At 37.0% G+C, this 19,683-nt stretch overlaps 1 protein-coding gene across 1 annotated transcript; it reads left to right on the forward strand.

Annotated features, from left to right (window-relative positions):
- Positions 1-3,728: 3,728 nt before the first annotated feature.
- On the forward strand, positions 3,729-18,134 carry SCOC (short coiled-coil protein). Its single transcript, XM_053703691.1, has 4 exons — positions 3,729-3,860; positions 9,453-9,524; positions 13,084-13,167; positions 15,910-18,134. The coding sequence occupies exons 2-4, from the start codon at positions 9,506-9,508 to the stop codon at positions 16,050-16,052; spliced, it is 246 nt and encodes an 81-aa protein (XP_053559666.1). The 5' UTR covers positions 3,729-3,860; positions 9,453-9,505; the 3' UTR covers positions 16,053-18,134.
- Positions 18,135-19,683: the final 1,549 nt, after the last annotated feature.

The following is a 19,683-nucleotide window of genomic DNA, read 5'->3' on the forward strand; positions in this document are numbered from 1 at the left end:
TAAAGATTATTTTCCCATCGACATCCTGTGAGTACATTCCATTTAATATAAGTGCTGTGGTTGACTGTACTATACTATTGTACACGCTCTATTTCTGATGTGAAGGTGTGAACAATCGATTGAACGTGTACTGAAGCAGGAGTTCTCAACGTTATCCCTAATAAGGAACAGCGCCACCAATTAGATACAGAAGTTTGAAACACATGGAAGAGTGAAAAGGGGTGGCAGCGTCCTAACTAAAAGGGAAGTTAATTAACGTTTGTGCTTTATTTCAATAATTTGTTTTTTTTAAATAATAATTATGCCTAGAAAAAATAAATAAAAAAAGGTTGTGTAAAATATTCACTTAAAGGGCCATAATACCCAAATGTTTAAACACTTGAAAGTGATGCAGCATAGCTGTAAAAAGCTGATTAGAAAATATCACCTGAACATCTCTATGTAAAAAAGAAAGACATTTTACCTCAAAAGTTCCTCAGTAGCCACCTCCCATTGTTAAGGATTTCTAAGCAGCATATTAGTATGTCTGTCCCGGGACAACTGAAAGGATGAGCATCGTGAACTCTCATATTATTTCACCAATCAGGTAAAGGAAGCTTACTATGAAATCTCATGAGAGTTAAGTCAAATCTCATGAGATCACAGTAAGAGTTCATGACCTCAGCACTGCTGATGCCGATTGGCTGCTGTTCATTTCTTCATTTTTTTACCTGCAGCTGGGAGCAGCTGAGTATAACTTTTTACACAGAACTCACTCTGCTGAGCTGAGAAGATTGTGAGGTAAAATATTGTCCTTTTTACATAGAGATGCTCAGGTGATATTTTCCTGTCAGCTTTTTACAGTTATACTGCATCAGTTTCAAGTGATTTAGCATATGAGTATTATGTCCCTTTAATACACTGACAGGACCTGTAGAGAGAAATAGTGATACTTAGTGGTTGGATTAAATAATAGCAAGGAGTGGAAGTGAAAAAGAGAAATTTACAAAGAAATATGTATCATAAGGAAACAATCCAAAGCATTTAAGGATGGAGGTGGCGTCTGGTCCTGTAAGACAAAGGCGGGAAAACATGGAGGGCAGGAAAGACAATGGGCGGGAGAAGATGGCGGTGGCAAACAGCGCGTGCCGGAGCAGCTGACAGAAGGGAGGAAAGAGGGAGATAAAAAGAGACTAGAGTTGTGAGGGAGAAAGGGAAACATTAATTCCCACAGGAAAAAGGAAAACAGAAGGAGGACAGGTAGGACTAAGAGAGAGAGAGTAAATAAAACAGAGGGAGAATTAAATAAACTAAAATAAGATTGATAAAACTAAACAATTATAATAAACTGAAAAAAGGAAAAACGAGCGACTATAAAAAAAAAAAGAGAATTACACATGAAATTGAATCAAGTAGATATAGAGAAATGTGTAACTTTCCAGGAACTACTTAAAGGGACATAAAAAAGGTTGAGATCTGTGCATATCCTAAAAGGGATAACTAATTAAAAATAGTTTGCATAAAAAATTGTTACAAAAATGCTGGCAAGTATTTTAAAATAATTTTCAAAACTAAGCAAAATGAATTACATAGCTAAGCTGTCTGGAGCAGCAAACTCCACCCCCTCTTATCAGTGTTTAGACTCAGGCATTATAATTCGACTGAGTTCACAGCTTCTAGGCATGCTCCAGCAGCTAATCCCTGTGCACTTTTGCAATATGCCAAAACAACAATAGATATAGATACAGCCATGGAAGGACATGTGTGGGGGGAGTTAGAGCTTTACAATTCAGAAAATAAAAAGAAAGGGTTAATGGTGAGGTACTGCAGTATACATTTGCAGGTAAAGTAATTAAAGTACATATTATATTTTGTCTCTATCCCAACTTGTTTTATGTCCCTTTAACTTTCCAGAGCAGCAAAAAGAAAGAGGAGGTGTTGGTGCTCTCTAGACCATTTATGGACACCATTACCAATCCCATTGGCTGATCTCTGCTGCTCCATCTCAATGTATATGTTCACTGGTCTTTTTCTTGTTCTTGTTTTTCTCACTGATTAAAAGCATGTGAGCATGCGCGAAACGTGTTAGTCCATTAACTGACTGCTCACAGACAACACTCTATAACACTTGCTATACTCATCTAACAAATAAACAGCGACACAGATTTTCTAAGAGATACCGTACCCATTCCTTTATTGTTTGTATTCACTTATTGATGTCTTAAAGTGTTTGTTACTGTTTTAAAAGCTTTCAGAGCAGTAAATTGGAAGTAAAGCAAAATATGGGTGTCTGTTCTAATACAATCCTTAAAATCTGGTTTGTTGGGAGTGTTTAAAAGTATGCAGACTATATACACCAAGACACTTTAATGAATTGCTTCTTATACACACAATTTCCCATTGATGGATTACAGTTAAAATGCCATTCCTTCTGTTTAAAATAAATAAATAAATGACAGTGCACTGCAGCCTGCTTTATATCCACATAAGTCATATCCCACCTCTCATTCACAGGTAAGTTAGAGTAGGGCCTGAGTTATCTTTTTTTTTTCCCCCCCAAGGGATATGAAACCCAAAATGTTTTTCATGATTCAGACAGGGCATGCAATGTTAAACAGCTATTAAAATTTACTTACTTTATCAAATTTTCTTTGTTCTTATGGTATTGTTTGTTGAAAAGCAGGGACATAACCCAAGGCGCATGCACGTCTGGAGAAGTATATGGCAGCAGTTTTAAAAGAATGTTTTCCATTTGTAAAGAGTACTAGATGTCAGCAATATTTCCTGGCAATGTAGTGCTGCAGACACATACCTATGCATCTCTTCAACAAAGAATACCATTGGAACAAAGCAAATTTGATAATAGAAGGAAACTGGAAACTTTTTTTAAAATGTTATGCTCGGAATCACAATATAAAACTTTTTTGAGTTTGATATCCCTTTCAGGTAACACCTTTCCTCTTACTTGCCATCAAACAGGTTTGAATGTGCATTATAGATTTTCTTATACAAAGGCACCAGTAATAGCACAAGCAAACAAGGTCCACCACTGCTCTAAAAGGCCCAAATAAAAAAATGTGCTAAATGATGCCTGATCAGTAGCAGCTGCCCAAGGGAATAAACAAATTTCAGTTTAAAACAGCTAATGAAGCTTGTATCATATTTGTAGCTCACTTACCTGCCTTGTGTTTAATGAATAAAAATTGGATAGAAGCAAATATTATCGATAGTAAATTCTACTCATGCATTTTAAGAGTGCTCAATTTCATGTATTTAAGATGCTCTAATTCATTCCTGACTGGTTTTTATATTTTCATTAGTATGGTTAGCAATAATCTAATATGTCACTATAACTTTACCCCGTACTTAGCTCCTTTTTTTTAAATACAATTATATAACAAATTATCTAAGGTAGTATTTGCAACTTCTAATTATATTAAAGGTATTAATATATTAAAGGCATTTATACCGACTCTGCAGGATGCCCTCAATGATGGCAAATTATAAGGAAAGCACTGCATATTGGCAACATAAAATTTAACACAGGTCTCAATGAACAGCCATCACCCAACCTCATCCGCTAAAGTTCAGAATCTGCACAATGCATATCGATCGAACACACAACACGCCCAAATTTACTACAAGTTAACGCCCCAATTTTTACGTCACAACGACAAGAATTGTTTCTCGCCAATTCATTGGGCAACGTTTCTAGTAGCTCGAGAACTGAGTGCGCTGGTTTGGTGTGACGTCATCACGCCTGACACTGATTTTGCGTGTTGCGTCGTGAGCTGCTTGTGTGTCGCAGAGGAGGTTCCCTGTGTCAGTTTATGTATGTAGCCGTAAATAGTCATTTGTGCACATCACCGGCTAACTCGCAGGTGAGACCTGTATATTTTGTTATTATTGCATTTAACAATTTGGTATTATTAACGCTATCATGGATATTATATGTATACATTATTGGTTAATGATGCCATAAATAGTCTGTGTATACATTATGGTTTAATGCTGCCATGGATAGTCTGTGTTTACATTATAGTTTAATGCTGCCATGTATAGTCTGTGTATACATTATGGTTTAATGCTGCCATGGATAGTCTGTGTTTACATTATAGTTTAATGCTGCCATGTATAGTCTGTGTATACATTATGGGTTAATGCTGCCATGGATAGTCTGTGTATACATTATGGGTTAAGGCTGCCATGGATAGTCTGTGTATACATTATGGGTTAATGCTGCCATGGATAGTCTGTGTATACATTATGGGTTAATGATGCCATGGATAGTCTGTGTATACATTATGGGTTAATGATGCCATGGATAGTCTGTGTATACATTATGGGTTAATGATGCCATGGATAGTCTGTGTATACATTATGGGTTAATGATGCCATGGATAGTCTGTGTATACATTACGGGTTAATGATGCCATGGATAGTCTGTGTATACATTACGGGTTAATGATGCCATGGATAGTCTGTGTATACATTACGGGTTAATGATGCCATGGATAGTCTGTGTATACATTACGGGTTAATGATGCCATGGATAGTCTGTGTATACATTACGGGTTAATGATGCCATGGATAGTCTGTGTATACATTATGGGTTAAGGCTGCCATGGATAGTCTGTGTATACATTATGAGTTAATGATGCCGTGGATAGTCTGTGTATACATTATGGGTTAATGATGCCGTGGATAGTCTGTGTATACATTATGGGTTAATTATAGGTGCAAAATTGTGGATTTGAATACTGCTGAACTGAACACTTTCTAGCTTACTGTGTTCTGTAATAGCTATCAAAATAATTGTGCAATATTAAGAGTTTATCTATCCTTTGCTTAGCCCCACTTGGTAACGGGAACACAATGCATTTCCTGGGCAGGACACAGCTGGTGAGCCAATTTTGAACAGCATACACATGTAGCCGCCAATCACTGGCTGTGGCCTGCTCAGGTGTGCAGTGGGGCTTTAATTATTTGGTTATCCTATCTTTGGGGTCGGGGATTAAAAACATAATTATAAGTAAACACCCATGCAAAAATTAGATGCATTAAATTATTAACATTTGATTGTTAATAATTGTGACACATTTTAAACAATCATTACTGCCCAACATTGTTTTGCAAGTACAATACTTATAGTTCATCAAATCTATGCACACCATACTTCATATTCTAAGGATACGTAATTGATCTCATAGATCTCAGATATATGTACAGGGAGTGCAGAATTATTAGGCAAATGAGTATTTTGACCACAGCATCCTCTTTATGCATGTTGTCTTACTCCAAGCTGTATAGGCTCGAAAGCCTACTACCAATTAAGCATATTAGGTGATGTGCATCTCTGTAATGAGAAGGGGTGTGGTCTAATGACATCAACACCCTATATCAGGTGTGCATAATTATTAGGCAACTTCCTTTCCTTTGGCAAAATGGGTCAAAAGAAGGACTTGACAGGCTCAGAAAAGTCAAAAATAGTAAGATATCTTGCAGAGGGATGCAGCACTCTTAAAATTGCAAAGCTTCTGAAGCGTGATCATCGAACAATCAAGCGTTTCATTCAAAATAGTCAACAGGGTCACAAGAAGCGTGTGGAAAAACCAAGGCGCAAAATAACTGCCCATGAACTGAGAAAAGTCAAGCGTGCAGCTGCCAAGATGCCACTTGCCACCAGTTTGGCCATATTTCAGAGCTGCAACATCACTGGAGTGTGCAATACTCAGAGACATGGCCAAGGTAAGAAAGGCTGAAAGACGACCACCACTGAACAAGACACACAAGCTGAAACGTCAAGACTGGGCCAAGAAATATCTCAAGACTGATTTTTCTAAGGTTTTATGGACTGATGAAATGAGAGTGAGTCTTGATGGGCCAGATGGATGGGCCCGTGGCTGGATTGGTAAAGGGCAGAGAGCTCCAGTCCGACTCAGACGCCAGCAAGGTGGAGGTGGAGTACTGGTTTGGGCTGGTATCATCAAAGATGAGCTTGTGGGGCCTTTTCGGGTTGAGGATGGAGTCAAGCTCAACTCCCAGTCCTACTGCCAGTTTCTGGAAGACACCTTCTTCAAGCAGTGGTACAGGAAGAAGTCTGCATCCTTCAAGAAAAACATGATTTTCATGCAGGACAATGCTCCATCACACGCGTCCAAGTACTCCATAGCGTGGCTGGCAAGAAAGGGTATAAAAGAAGAAAATCTAATGACATGGCCTCCTTGTTCACCTGATCTGAACCCCATTGAGAACCTGTGGTCCATCATCAAATGTGAGATTTACAAGGAGGGAAAACAGTACACCTCTCTGAACAGTGTCTGGGAGGCTGTGGTTGCTGCTGCACGCAATGTTGATGGTGAACAGATCAAAACACTGACAGAATCCATGGATGGCAGGCTTTTGAGTGTCCTTGCAAAGAAAGGTGACTATATTGGTCACTGATTTGTTTTTGTTTTGTTTTTGAATGTCAGAAATGTATATTTGTGAATGTTGAGATGTTATATTGGTTTCACTGGTAAAAATAAATAATTGAAATGGGTATATATTTGTTTTTTGTTAAGTTGCCTTATAATTTTGCACAGTAATAGTCACCTGCACACACAGATATCCCCCTAAAATAGCTATAACTAAAAACAAACTAAAAACTACTTCCAAAACTATTCAGCTTTGATATTAATGAGTTTTTTGGGTTCATTGAGAACATGGTTGTTGTTCAATAATAAAATTAATCCTCAAAAATACAACTTGCCTAATAATTCTGCACTCCCTGTATATGACACACTAATTCATTTCTGTATGTTTTACATCAACCCTTGCTTTTATGTAGCTGTGTTTGTTAGCGTGTGGAAGTATGAGACAGTAAACGCACAATTTAAATGTCGGTTAAAATTGTTCCCCCAGGACCTAGTTAGTGGGCACAGTACCCTGCTGATTTTACTGATCACCTTCTTAAACATTAAAGTGAATGTAAATTTTAATGAATAAGTGCCCGCGTTTTTTAAAAAATACTATTAAAAACAGGGGCACTTTTGTTCATTAAAGTTTACATTGCGTTTTTTTAAATACTTACCTTTTTCGTTGGGAAAACCAGACTAGCAATCCTCCGCCCGCAGCCCCTCTGTACTTAGCACCGCAATGACGAAACCAACTTTTACAATTCAGACAGAGCGTGTAATTTTAAACAGCTAATGTATCTTATTTGCTTTGTTCCTTTTGTATCCTTCAATGAAAACCGTGCCAAGGTATGCTCAGGAGCAGCAATGTATTACTGAGAGCTAGCTGCGGATTGGTGCAGCCATCGGCTGGCTACTTAATAATGCCACCCAGCTGGGCTTTTCTGTGGCGAACACTGCTGTTATTCTGCTGTGTATATGGCAGTGAGTTTTTATGTACAGGAATATAGACTTATAGCTTATGTGTGATTTAGATGCTAAAGGGGCAGTGAATTTGTTAACCACTTATCTAAATTTTCCTAACTATGTAAATAATTTACTGGGCTCATTTATTTCATCAACAGATGCTTATATAAGTGCAGCTATTAAGCTAATATGTGGACCTGAGTTAGAAAATAATATAAATGGGTAGAGCATTTGTCTTTCAATTACATGCATACATAAAACCTCACTATTGTCTTCACTGGACTGCTTCCTCAGCAAACAATGTTTTTAGTGGTTGTTTTCACAAACCCAGTGCATTATTTTTCATGCTTTCAATTATATATGCACTGTTCATACTTTAAGCATACTAACCAATCGGCACCCCTGTTAGCACTGTGCACATGGTGTCAATCTAGGGGTTAAAAAGAAAAAGAGCTGAGAGCCTTTAAACTCTTTAAAGCATTTAATATATTTTGTGAATACTTTAGCAAAGGGATATTAAACTTAAAATTGTAATTCCACATAAAATGGGTAATTTCTAATGCATTTCCATTATTTATGTTGCCTGCTTTTCCTGTAATTTGAAGGGATATGAAACCCAACATTTTTCTGTTATGACTCAGGTAGAGAATACAATTTATAAACAACTTTCCAGTTTACTTCTACTTTCAAATTTGCTTAGTTCTTTTGGTATCTTTTGTTGAAGAGGCATTAATGCACTACTGGAAGGTTGCTGAACACATTGGTAAGCCAATAGCATGAGGCATGTGAAGCCATCAATAAGATAAGCAGCTTCTGAGCCTACCTAGGTATACTTTTAAGCAAATGATACCAAGAGAATAAAACAAATTAGATAATAGAAGTCAATTGAAAAGTTGTTTAAAATCAAATGCTCTATCTGAATCACGACGGGGGATTGGGTTTCATGAACCTTTAATGTCTTACATGCTGCACAGTGATTGCTTGATATAGGACAATGCACTTATCTGTCATTTAATTTAAATCTGCCTTTTTATTTATTTTTTCTTATCTTTGCTGTTACAAAACATTCTCAAGACTGTTTTCAAGAGGTCTGTCTCTGGAATGCAAAACAATGCAAATTTTGCTAACAAAATTACAGCATTATATGCTTTTGAAACTGTATTTTGAATGCACATCTTTTGCAATGTATACAAGTTGACAGTGTAAAATAGGTTCTGTCTAATTATTTACACAAAGTCGTTGTCATATTTCTCACTCTCTCTACTCAGACCAATGCTTAGGGCCTGATGATCTAAAGCTCTTTGCTCAGGTGAGATAATCTAAGAAGTCTTGTCAGTACGGCGAGGTCCCTCCAAAAATTTGTAGAAACACAAATTTTGTCTTGAGATATGTTTATCTGACTATGCAGGGTTCTGTATGTGAAGGAGACACTCATATATTACAATTCTCTCCAAGGTGGCAAGTGTTTGAACATGAGGTCTTTGGAGAGAACAATGGAGAATTAAAATTTTTAGTTCATTTAGTAAACCTCTTGTTTACATAGTTCTTTTTTTTCCTATAACCATTACTTAATTATTCGAATTTTGAGTAAAAGTGGCATACAGCAAGCAAAATTATGTCATGTTAAAAAAATAAAGCTAAATGATCGATTTGTAAATAATTTAAAGGGCCATTAAGTAAAAATGAAAGTTTAATGATTCAGGTAGAGCATGCAATTAAAAGAAGAAAAAAAAAGCCAATATACTTCCATTATCAAATCGTACACTATTTTTATATGCACACATTCTGAGGCTCTAGCTTCTACTGAGCATGTGCAAAAGTGCACAGTATATATGTATATGCATTTTTTGATTGGCTAATGGCTTTCACATTATACAGGAGGAGGGAAAATTGAATAAACTTTGAAAATATAATCTACTATTAATGCAAAAGCATTTACTTTGATTTGAAATGGCCTTTTATTGTTTATTCATCAGGTATTATATTCTACTGTATTTAGTTGTCCTTTAATACACTCTAGCATGTAAAATGTTTTTTTTTATTATATAACTTTTTTTATTTCTCAGCTGTTTTATTCTTACACTAGATATTTTTTTTTTTTTCTTTCTTTAGATTTCTGTTCTGCCAAACTACAGATAATTCCACAAGACCCATCTTCTGCTTTGATGAATTCAGATATGGATGGTATGCAATTTATATACTTCATTTTGCTTTCATGTAAGCAGTGCCACCGGTATGGAACATTTCTGAGAGCAATTAGAAACATCCTACTATAGGATATTTTAAAAAAGAGACTAAAGATCGTTCTGTTTACTCAAGATATTAAACTGTGATAAAATATTACTGAGCTTAATAATTATCAAAATTGGCTGGGCCCTAAAATTAAAATATATATTTAGAGCTGATAAGACCTTATCCTTGACAGTGACCCCCAAGGCAGAACATAGTGCGATCTGCGATAATATCGCAGAAAGTGGAGCCTGCCTGCAGAAAGAATGGCCAGTTCTGTTAAGCACATCATTTTCTTCAACAGTTTTTTTTTTTTTTTTTTTTTAATTATTATTTTTTCGCATAGCAACTGGCACATTTTTACTTTCACATTATTGGCTGCTGCTCATGAAATTGATACATTTTATTAGATGCTTTGCTTATAACTTAAATTTGTTACTTTAGCCGCCAGAACTGCTTCTGCGACTGAGGTAAGTGTGCAGCCAGGGATGCGCGTTAATAATAGCAGAAAAACCCTTGTAGTGTAACCCTTCTCCTCCCCGGCTCAAAGTGTTAATAGCACCGCACAGGGAAAAAAAGTGTTATCCCTGCTGCGGTCTGCTTGTGAAGACTGTTAGATTAAAAGTGATGTGTGTGGGCGGAGTTTTGGGAATTGCCGATTCCCACTTTTGATAATCAATCACAATTGCCAAATTACTAGACACACAACCAACCGGTATAAGCTTTCACAGTAGTGTTGTAAAAAAAAGAACATGAAGGCTGAAGCTAGCGCTGCTTAAAACTGAGACGGTCCCCACTCTCTACTGAAGCCCGCACCCAGGCTGTATAACATTTTTTTGTGAATGTGAGCGCAGCCTTCATGTTCTTTTTTTTTTTTTTTTTTTTTTTAAAACACTACTGTGAAAGCTTATACCGGTTGGTTGTGTGTCTAGTCTAATTTGGCAATTGTGATTGATTATCAAAAGTGGGAATCGGCATTCTCAAAACTCCGCCCACACACATCACTTTTAATCTAACAGTCTTCACAAGCAGACCGCAGCAGGGATAACACTTTTTTTCCCTGTGCGGTGCTATTAACACTTTGAGCGGGAAGGAGAAGGGTTACACTACAGCGGTTGTCCATAGCGCGACACTGGAGTGCTATGTTTTCTGTGTGGTTTCATAAAGCATATAAAGTCACAGGCAGCAGATGTATTATATACCCCCTGGGGCTGTTTGTATGTTTTAACCTTTACAAACAGCCCCAGGGGGTATATAATACATCTGCTGCCTGTGACTTTATATGGTTTATGATATCACACAGAAAACATAGCACTCCAGTGTCGCGCTATGGAGGGAGGGGCGAGTGTCAGTGTGCAGGAGCAGAACACCAGTACGTGAGAGACATTTACAGATCCCCCCCCCCCCCCCCAGCTGCCTTTTCTGCAAACACTTGTAACCCTTCTCCTCCCCGGCTCAAAGTGTTAATAGCACCGCAAAGGGAAAAAAAGCGTTATCCCTGCTGCGGTCTGCTTGTGAAGACTGTTAGATTAAAAGTGATGTGTGTGGGCGGAGTTTTGGGAATTGCTGATTCCCACTTTTGATAATCAATCACAATTGCCAAATTAGACTAGACACACAACCAACCGGTATAAGCTTTCACAGTAGTGTTGTAAAAAAAAGAAAATGAAGGCTGCGCTCACATTCACAAAAAAATGTTTACAGTCTGGGTTCGGGCTTCAGTAGAGAGTGGGGACCGTCTCAGTTTTAAGCAGCGCTAGCTTCAGCCTTCATGTTCTTTTTTTTACAACACTACTGTGAAAGCTTATACCGGTTGGTTGTGTGTCTAGTAATTTGGCAATTGTGATTGATTATCAAAAGTGGGAATCGGCAATTCCCAAAACTCCGCCCACACACATCACTTTTAATCTAACAGTCTTCACAAGCAGACCGCAGCAGGGATAACACTTTTTTTCCCTTTGCGGTGCTATTAACACTTTGAGCCGGGGAGGAGAAGGGTTACAAGTGTTTGCAGAAAAGGCAGCTGGGGGGGATCTGTAAATGTCTCTCACGTACTGGTGTTCTGCTCCTGCACACTGACACTCGCCCCTCCCTCCATAGCGCGACACTTGAGTGCTATGTTTTCTGTGTGATATCATAAACCATATAAAGTCACAGGCAGCAGATGTATTATATAACCCCTGTGGCTGTTTGTAAAGGTTAAAACATACATGATACAACTATAATGAAATGATGCCAAAGTCAGAGCAAAGCATCAACGGAAACAGACTATATTTAAATTGCAGTTTAGTTATATTATTGTTAAGTATAACACTGGTATATTAGGGGGGTATGCATGAAGAGAGTAGACCAGGGTGATATTGATATGCAGGGGGGTATGCATGAAGAGAGTAGACCAGGGTGATATTGATATGCAGGGGGGTATGCATGAAGAGAGTAGACCAGGGTGATATTGATATGCAGGGGGGTATGCATGAAGAGAGTAGACCAGGGTGATATTGATATGCAGGGGGGTATGCATGAAGAGAGTAGACCATGGTGATATTGATATGAAGGGGAGTATGCATGAAGAGACCAGGGTGATATTGATATGCAGGGGGGTACGCATGAAGAGACCAGGGTGATATTGATATGCAGGGGGGGTATGCATGAAGAGACCAGGGTGATATTGATATGAAGGGGAGTATGCATGAAGAGACCAGGGTGATATTGATATGCAGGGGGGTACGCATGAAGAGACCAGGGTGATATTGATATGCAGGGGGGGGTATGCATGAAGAGACCAGGGTGATATTGATATGAAGGGGAGTATGCATGAAGAGACCAGGGTGATATTGATATGAAAGGGAGTATGCATGAAGAGACCAGGGTGATATTGATATGCAGGGGGGGTATGCATGAAGAGACCATGGTGATATTGATATGCAGGGGGGTATGCATGAAGAGACCAGGGTGATATTGATATGCAGGGGGGTATGCATGAAGAGACCAGGGTGATATTGATATGCAGGGGGGTATGCATGAAGAGACCAGGGTGATATTGATATGCAGTGGGGTATGCATGAAGAGACCATAGTGAAGTGATTTCTATTTCAAAATGACCTGCAGAAAATTTTTAACTAAAAAAAATCTCATCGCAGAAAGTGAAAAAAAGTTCTGCTTCTGGGACAGTGACCTAGTATTCTTGAAGACGAGAATGTTTTATATATTTTGGACCAAATTATTTCCTCCTCATTTAGACTGATTTAGCAATATATAACTATGAGAGTAGCATTTATCAATTGATTTGGTGAAAAATGTTTGTATGTAAGAAGACACAAACTAGTGTGTTTGTGTATGAGTTTGACATTTTTTTTTCAAAATCTAGGAACCTGTCCAAAACATAGGAGCATGTGTATACATTATTATTTATAATCGTGAGTTCTTCCTGTAATAGACCAAGATTTAAAGGATGTGGGAAATCAATGTATAATCAATTGATATAGACATTAATTGTGCTGTTTTCTCTTAATAGCTCTGGAGGTAGAAAATCAGATTGAACTAGAAGAAAAAACACGGCTGATTAACCAGGTTTTGGAACTTCAGCACACACTTGAAGGTACGGTAACAATCTAGGTTTGCCAGTTGTGTGGAGCCAAGGTTCTGTAACCTTATGTAATTAGAAATATTAAAGACACATTATACACTAGATTTTTCTTTGCATAAATGTTTTGTAGATGATCCATTTATATAGCTCATACAGGGTTTTTGTTTTTTTCTAAAAATGGTAGTTTTGCTTACCAATTATGGAGCAAATCAAAAGAAATTTAGCTCTGTGTACTTCAGGGAAACTATGTAGTTTTAAGTGACACAAATCATCACACAAATCTATGGCACCATATACGCTGGACATAGCATGTAATAATAAATAGCACTGATAAGAGTCAAAGCCCAGGTGTTCCTGGGAGCTCAGTTACCAACTACCATACCACCAATGGCAGGCCTGTAGATGGACTTGCATAAACAACATTTATAATTTGTGAAATGGAAAATGTGATCTTTAAGTGGCACTTAAAGCTACATAGTTTCCCTGAAGCACACAGAGCTAAATTACTTTTGATTTGCTCATAGGGGTCAGCAATACATAAAATCAATCTGCTTGCTAATTGCTGTCACAAATAGAACATTATTTGTTGCATTCTGATAAATATTACACATTTGCAAAACATTTCACTAAAGCCGCTATATTTGACGTTTTTTTTTTATTTAAATAATTTACTTTCCTCTTTCATAGGCATAGAAAAAAACATTTAAAAAAATGATAGTTCTGGGACATCAATTAAATGTCCAGAACAACAAACCTTGTGTAGAAAGCTATGCCTTATAGGAGACTAGTATCATTCTCTAGCAGTGGATAACAATGCTCTGACAATCAGGTGGCGCTTTTACACATGTATAAAACTGCCCATAAGTGCCATAATAAAGAAACTTATAGTCCACTCCTCAGTACCAGGGAAGGTATTTGCAATCCAGTAAATATGAGCATATTAAAAATTAAAGCATATAAATAAATCAAGCACTGATGTTCCAGCACGTCCTTTTCTTTCTCTGTCAAGTGGCAGTGTGTATGTATGTATGTATGTGTATGTATATATATTGTTCAAAAGAGAGCACTCTCACCTGAATTTCAGCTGCCAGGGTGCCAACGGTTAAATATAAGGACAGAAGGAGGCACTCACTGGTCTTTTAATAAGTGAATTTAATCTTTAAAGCGTGATGTTTCGGGGGGACACTCCCCTTCCTCAGACTAGGAAGGAAGGGGAGTGCCCCCCCGAAACGTCACGCTTTAAAGATTAAATTCACTTATTAAAAGACCAATGAGTGCCTCCTTCTGTGTATATATGTGTGTGTGTAGATAGATAGATAGATATATAGAGAGAGAGGGGCTTCACGGGCGCAACTTTATTTAAAATGGACAAATATAGGGAGATGGGGCATGCTGCTTAGAAGCCTGTATCTCGGGTAATCGCCTAACCTTTCCAACAGTATAAGTCTTGGGGATCTAAAAAAAAAGTTAAAAATATATTTTAAAAAGTAAAAAAAAAAAAAAAACTTGGCACCCAGGTGGGAAATGGCTTAGCAGCCAAAGGTTTAAAGGACTAGTAAATACCAAACAAATGCATAATAAAGGAAATGTAATAATACTGTATTTATTGTTCATTTGAAATTAAAAGTACATTTTTTGTTTTTTTCCTGACAAATTTCAAACTTTAATTTGCCTGTCTGCTGTGTCATGCGTCAGCAATCAGCCAATCACAGACATATACATCTATACATTTAACTATTGCACATGCTCAGTAGGAGCTGGTGCCTCAGTTTAAGGGACAGTAAAGTCAAACTTTCATGATTCACACTCTGAGTGGAAAAACATACTTTTTTTTCTTTATTTTAACAGGATAGGAATGTCCAATAATAAATTTGCTTAAATTTGATTGAGCATGTAATTTTAAGACTCTTATTTCACTTCTATTTTCAAATGTGCTTTGTTCTCTTGGTATCCATTATTGAAAAATATGTACATATCCTGCACTACTGGGTGTGCTAGCTGGTGATTGGTGCCTGCAAACATATATCTCTTATAATTGAATCACTAGGTGTGTTCAGCTAGCTCCTTCAGCGAATGGTACCAAGATAATTTGATGATTGGAAAGTTGTTTAAAATTGCAAACTTTCTGACATAATCAATCCCTTGATAAGTCTCTGATGAAGGGGATACAAACTTCCCGAAACTTTAAAATAGAAAAAAATAAACCACAATGTTTAATTAAGGTGGTTTATTTTTTCTTTTGTTTGTTTTCATTGTTGTATGTATATTATGTTTTTAGATTGTCCTGAAAAAGGCTAGATTTACAGCCCAAACGTCGAATTATATAAAATAAAGATTGTTTCTACTACTGTCAAGTCCTGTGAGTGCCCTTTTTATTGGAGTTACTAAAGTTATTTAAAACCCCATAGAAGTCATTAATCCTGTGTCTTAGGTATGTGAACAAACAAGACCTCCATGATTTTTAGCATTTGGAGTATGCTACATGTACAACTTTTTTTCTTAAATCTGGCATAAGTAGATCTCGGTGACAAATTTTACAAAAAGTAGATCACGACTCGCTAATGTCCGGGCACCCCTGCTTTATAATACCAGTAGAAGCAGTGCACCTACCCATGTGTATATATCCTTAACAAATGACTATTTAGTTTAAAACATTTTGGTACAATGTCTAGCCAGCCCTTGTTATTTTGATGTTTTTCACATTGGTGCTGAATTTTATGCTAATTACTTTTTTGTTTGTCTCCACATGTTTAGATCTTTCTGCACGAGTTGATGCAGTTAAGGAAGAAAACCTGAAACTGAAGTCTGAAAATCAAGTTCTTGGACAGTACATTGAGAATCTCATGTCTGCTTCAAGTGTTTTCCAAACAACAGACACAAAGAGCAAACGGAAGTAGTGCTCAGCTCCATTCCTTTATATTATGTGGTTATGTTTTCCTTTGTATTTGCATTGCATATACTATGTAACACCAGGTGTGCATTCAGTAAGCTAGTACTAGTAGTGGCGATGTTGGAGTAAATGTGCTATGTGCACAATGTTAGCAAACCGATACATACGTAAATGAAAGTTATTACAATGGCACAGGACAGTTTGCTGCTATGGCATTTACATATGCTTCCTCATTAATATTTTATGGTTAACATAAGCTTGCATGGGGTACGTATCAGATATTAGTGTAAAACAAACCAAAATGGATATATTTAGAAGAATGCATTACATTTTAAGATAGATGATTTCCATTTTCCCTTCTAATATATAACTTCAGTAGCATAATAAGTTTATCGTGCAACAGGGGCAAACACTAGAGTTTAGAAATCTATTTAGTGTACTGTGTTGCATATTTGATTTTGTGTAAAGGGAATTTATAAACAAAAGCCTGCTGCTCCTGAAAATGGCCACATACTATCATATAAGATTAAAGGGACACTGAACCCACATTTTTTTCTTGTGATTCAGATAGAGCATGCAATTTTAAACAACTTTCTAATTTACTCCTATTATCAAATTTTCTTCATTCTCTTGCTGTCTTTATTTGAAAAAGAAAGCATCTAAGCTAAGGAGCCAGCCAATTTTTGGTTCAGACTCTGGACAGCACTTGTTTATTGGTGGGTGAATTTATCCACCAATCAGCAAGAACAACCCAGGTTGTTCACCAAAAGTGGGCCGGCATCTAAACTTACATTTTTGCTTTTCAAATAACGATACCAAGAGAATGACTAAAATTTGATAACAGGAGTAAATTAGAGCATGCAATTTTAAGCAACTTTCTATCTGAATCGCAAAAAAAAAAATTGAGTTCAGTGTCCCTTTAATGTATCTTTTATAGATAGCTACCAAGTGTTTTTTTTTCTCCTAGTTCTCAAAGAGGGCTTCTTGCAACATATATACAAATACATTTCATCCTTGCATTAAAACGTTACTTTTTTTTTTTTTTTTTTGCTTAATCTGTGCAAGGGAGACTGTCTTTAAGTTACAATATTAAAAATTATATTCTAATTTTTAAAAAAATGTATTGAAAAGAAAATGGAATTTATTTGTGCAATTTTATGCACTGGCCCTATAAACCCTGCAATAGTGGCTTAATGTTTCTTTAAGAAATAACCATCAATCATTCTGCTCACTAGAAAATAGCACGTTCATGCAATGATGCCAGTTTGGACTAATAATATATTTCATATTTAATTTTCTCTTTATGAATATTTACAATATGTGGCTTTTGAATGGTGTATGATTTATTTAAACATAAGTGAGTTTCCAGCCGTCTATGAAACCTGCAGTGCTGTTTTTTTTTAAAAAATTTTTTTTGTTTTGTCTAATAAATAAAAAAAATATATATATATATATATATATATATATATTAGTATCCAGATATTTTGCACTACTCAGTTATGATTTTTCTGCTAAGTTACTGTCTACTAATGCTACTGTGCTATGAACTAAATGGATAAAGATTTCCTGGTAACCTCAAAACAGTATTTGTCTGAAGATAGCATTGATGTATTTATTTTACAAGATATGTACTGTATAAACTTTGTGCTGTGTAAATGTTAACTAGATGCTGAGTTCCTAGGAAATCATGACTGGTTAAGTGTACATCTAGCACACCACAAATTGCACCTTTTTTAATATAAAGAAATTGTTAAAAGCCGTGTATGTTAATTCTATTTTTATTTCTTCACAGTTTTCAATATTTGTTGATGTGGTTTTATACTTGTCAGCCCTTGCCAACTTTAGCCAATGCCGCCTTTTACAAAGGAAGAGAACAACCTCTACTGTGCCAATCATGGCTCTAGATAAAATTGTGCAAAAAGGCGTAGTCTTAATGAGTCTAGTGAAAAAAATATATACAGTGACTCATTAAAGTAACACTATTATTAGCAAGCTAATAAACAACCTGTCTGCACCCTTAATCTTTCTAATTTATTAAAGATAAAGCTTTTGATTTTAAAATAAAGGCATTTTTTTATTTTTTGCTTGAGATGGCTTGTCTTTATTTAAACTATTGTCTAATTTTAGCAAAGTAAACAACCACATATACGTTGAGCTGCATTTTAATATATGTATGGGATATATATCTCTATCCTCTTCTCCGCACTCACAGACTGGACTGGGTACACATCCTAAGCCACTGTTAACTCCACAGCCCGGAACACTGACAGACAGCTGCACAGTTGAAAGGTGTGAAACTAAGTAGGCGTGTAGAGTTAACATGACTTAGACATGTGGAATTACCCTGTTTAAGAGAAACAGGTAGACTAAGGTAAGCCCTATAACGACGGAGGCATACTGACAGAACTACATGAAGGAATAATAAATTAATACAAATCTGTGCTTGCTCAAAAAAAAAACTGACAAGATGACCTAACTTATACAACTGAAAAGATTGTCCGGAATCGAGAGAATACCAGCGACTGCCCTGCCCTATTAATATCTGAAGTAGCCCGATTGTCAGTAGAGTAAACTATAGTATTACCTGTCCACTGATGACACCAAACCTGAACATCAGTAACTATGGGATAAATACCCACGACTTATAGGCTGCTTGATGAATGAGGTGCTAACAAACCGTAAAACAAAAAGAAGTCACAGAGCAAATAGCATCACTGTGAAACAAAAGACAAAAAGAAAATCTAGGACAAATAGAATGCAGCTAAGACTATGGGGCCGATTTATCAACAGTTGGACGGACATGATCCGCTGTAGCGGATCATGTCCGCCCGACATTGCTGAATGCCGACAGCATACGCTGTTTGCATTTATCATTGCACAAGCAGTTCCAGTGAACTGCTTGTGCAATGCCGCCCCCAGCAGATTTGTGGCCAATCGCTAGCAGGGGGTGTTAATCAGCCCGATTGGGTTGATTGCTGTCTGCTGCCTCAGAGGCAGCAGACTAGTTAAGGAGCAGCGGTCTTAAGACCGCTCGCTGCTTCTTAACTGCTGTTTCCGGCGAGGCTCGTGCAGAAACGGGGATCAGGGGCCATTCAGTCCTTGTTAAATTGGCCCCTAAGCCTTAAACTTTAACAGCCACTGAGATACACTAACATAAGACTAAATCTCAGTTATGTCATGGCCGCAACTAGCAGGGAAGCTAAATTCACATCCTAGCCCTCTAATAATCATCTAGACGTTAGCGGGCACGAATTGTACCAGAGTGACGACAACCACACCTGAGGCTATGGCAAAGGCAGAGACAGTAATGATTGTGAAGCAGCAGGGGTCAAAATGGTGGTTGGGTGACTCAGATAGTATCAACCCTAGCCCAAAATTCATGAAATGAAATAGACAATAAAAAAACTGGAAAAAAATAAATAAATATATATATATATATGAATCTGAGTCAGAAATTTAGCAACATAAACACAGAGACCCATTCAGCACTGATGCCGAGTGTACTGAGGAACAGACTAAATAAATCAGCTGTGCATACAAAAACCAGGTAAGAAATACGATAGTTCAAAATCTAAATGAAGATATACTCTCGAGCCTTGATCCCCTGGTAGGAGATGGGAGGACATAGGCGAACATCG

This window comes from Bombina bombina, chromosome 2 (genome assembly GCF_027579735.1).
Source record: "Bombina bombina isolate aBomBom1 chromosome 2, aBomBom1.pri, whole genome shotgun sequence".
Taxonomy (NCBI): domain Eukaryota; kingdom Metazoa; phylum Chordata; class Amphibia; order Anura; family Bombinatoridae; genus Bombina; species Bombina bombina.

Coding starts and splice junctions, on each gene's coding strand:
- SCOC (XM_053703691.1), top strand. Junction 13,168..15,909: donor ACTTCAGCACACACTTGAAG/GTACGGTAACAA, acceptor CCACATGTTTAG/ATCTTTCTGCACGAGTTGAT.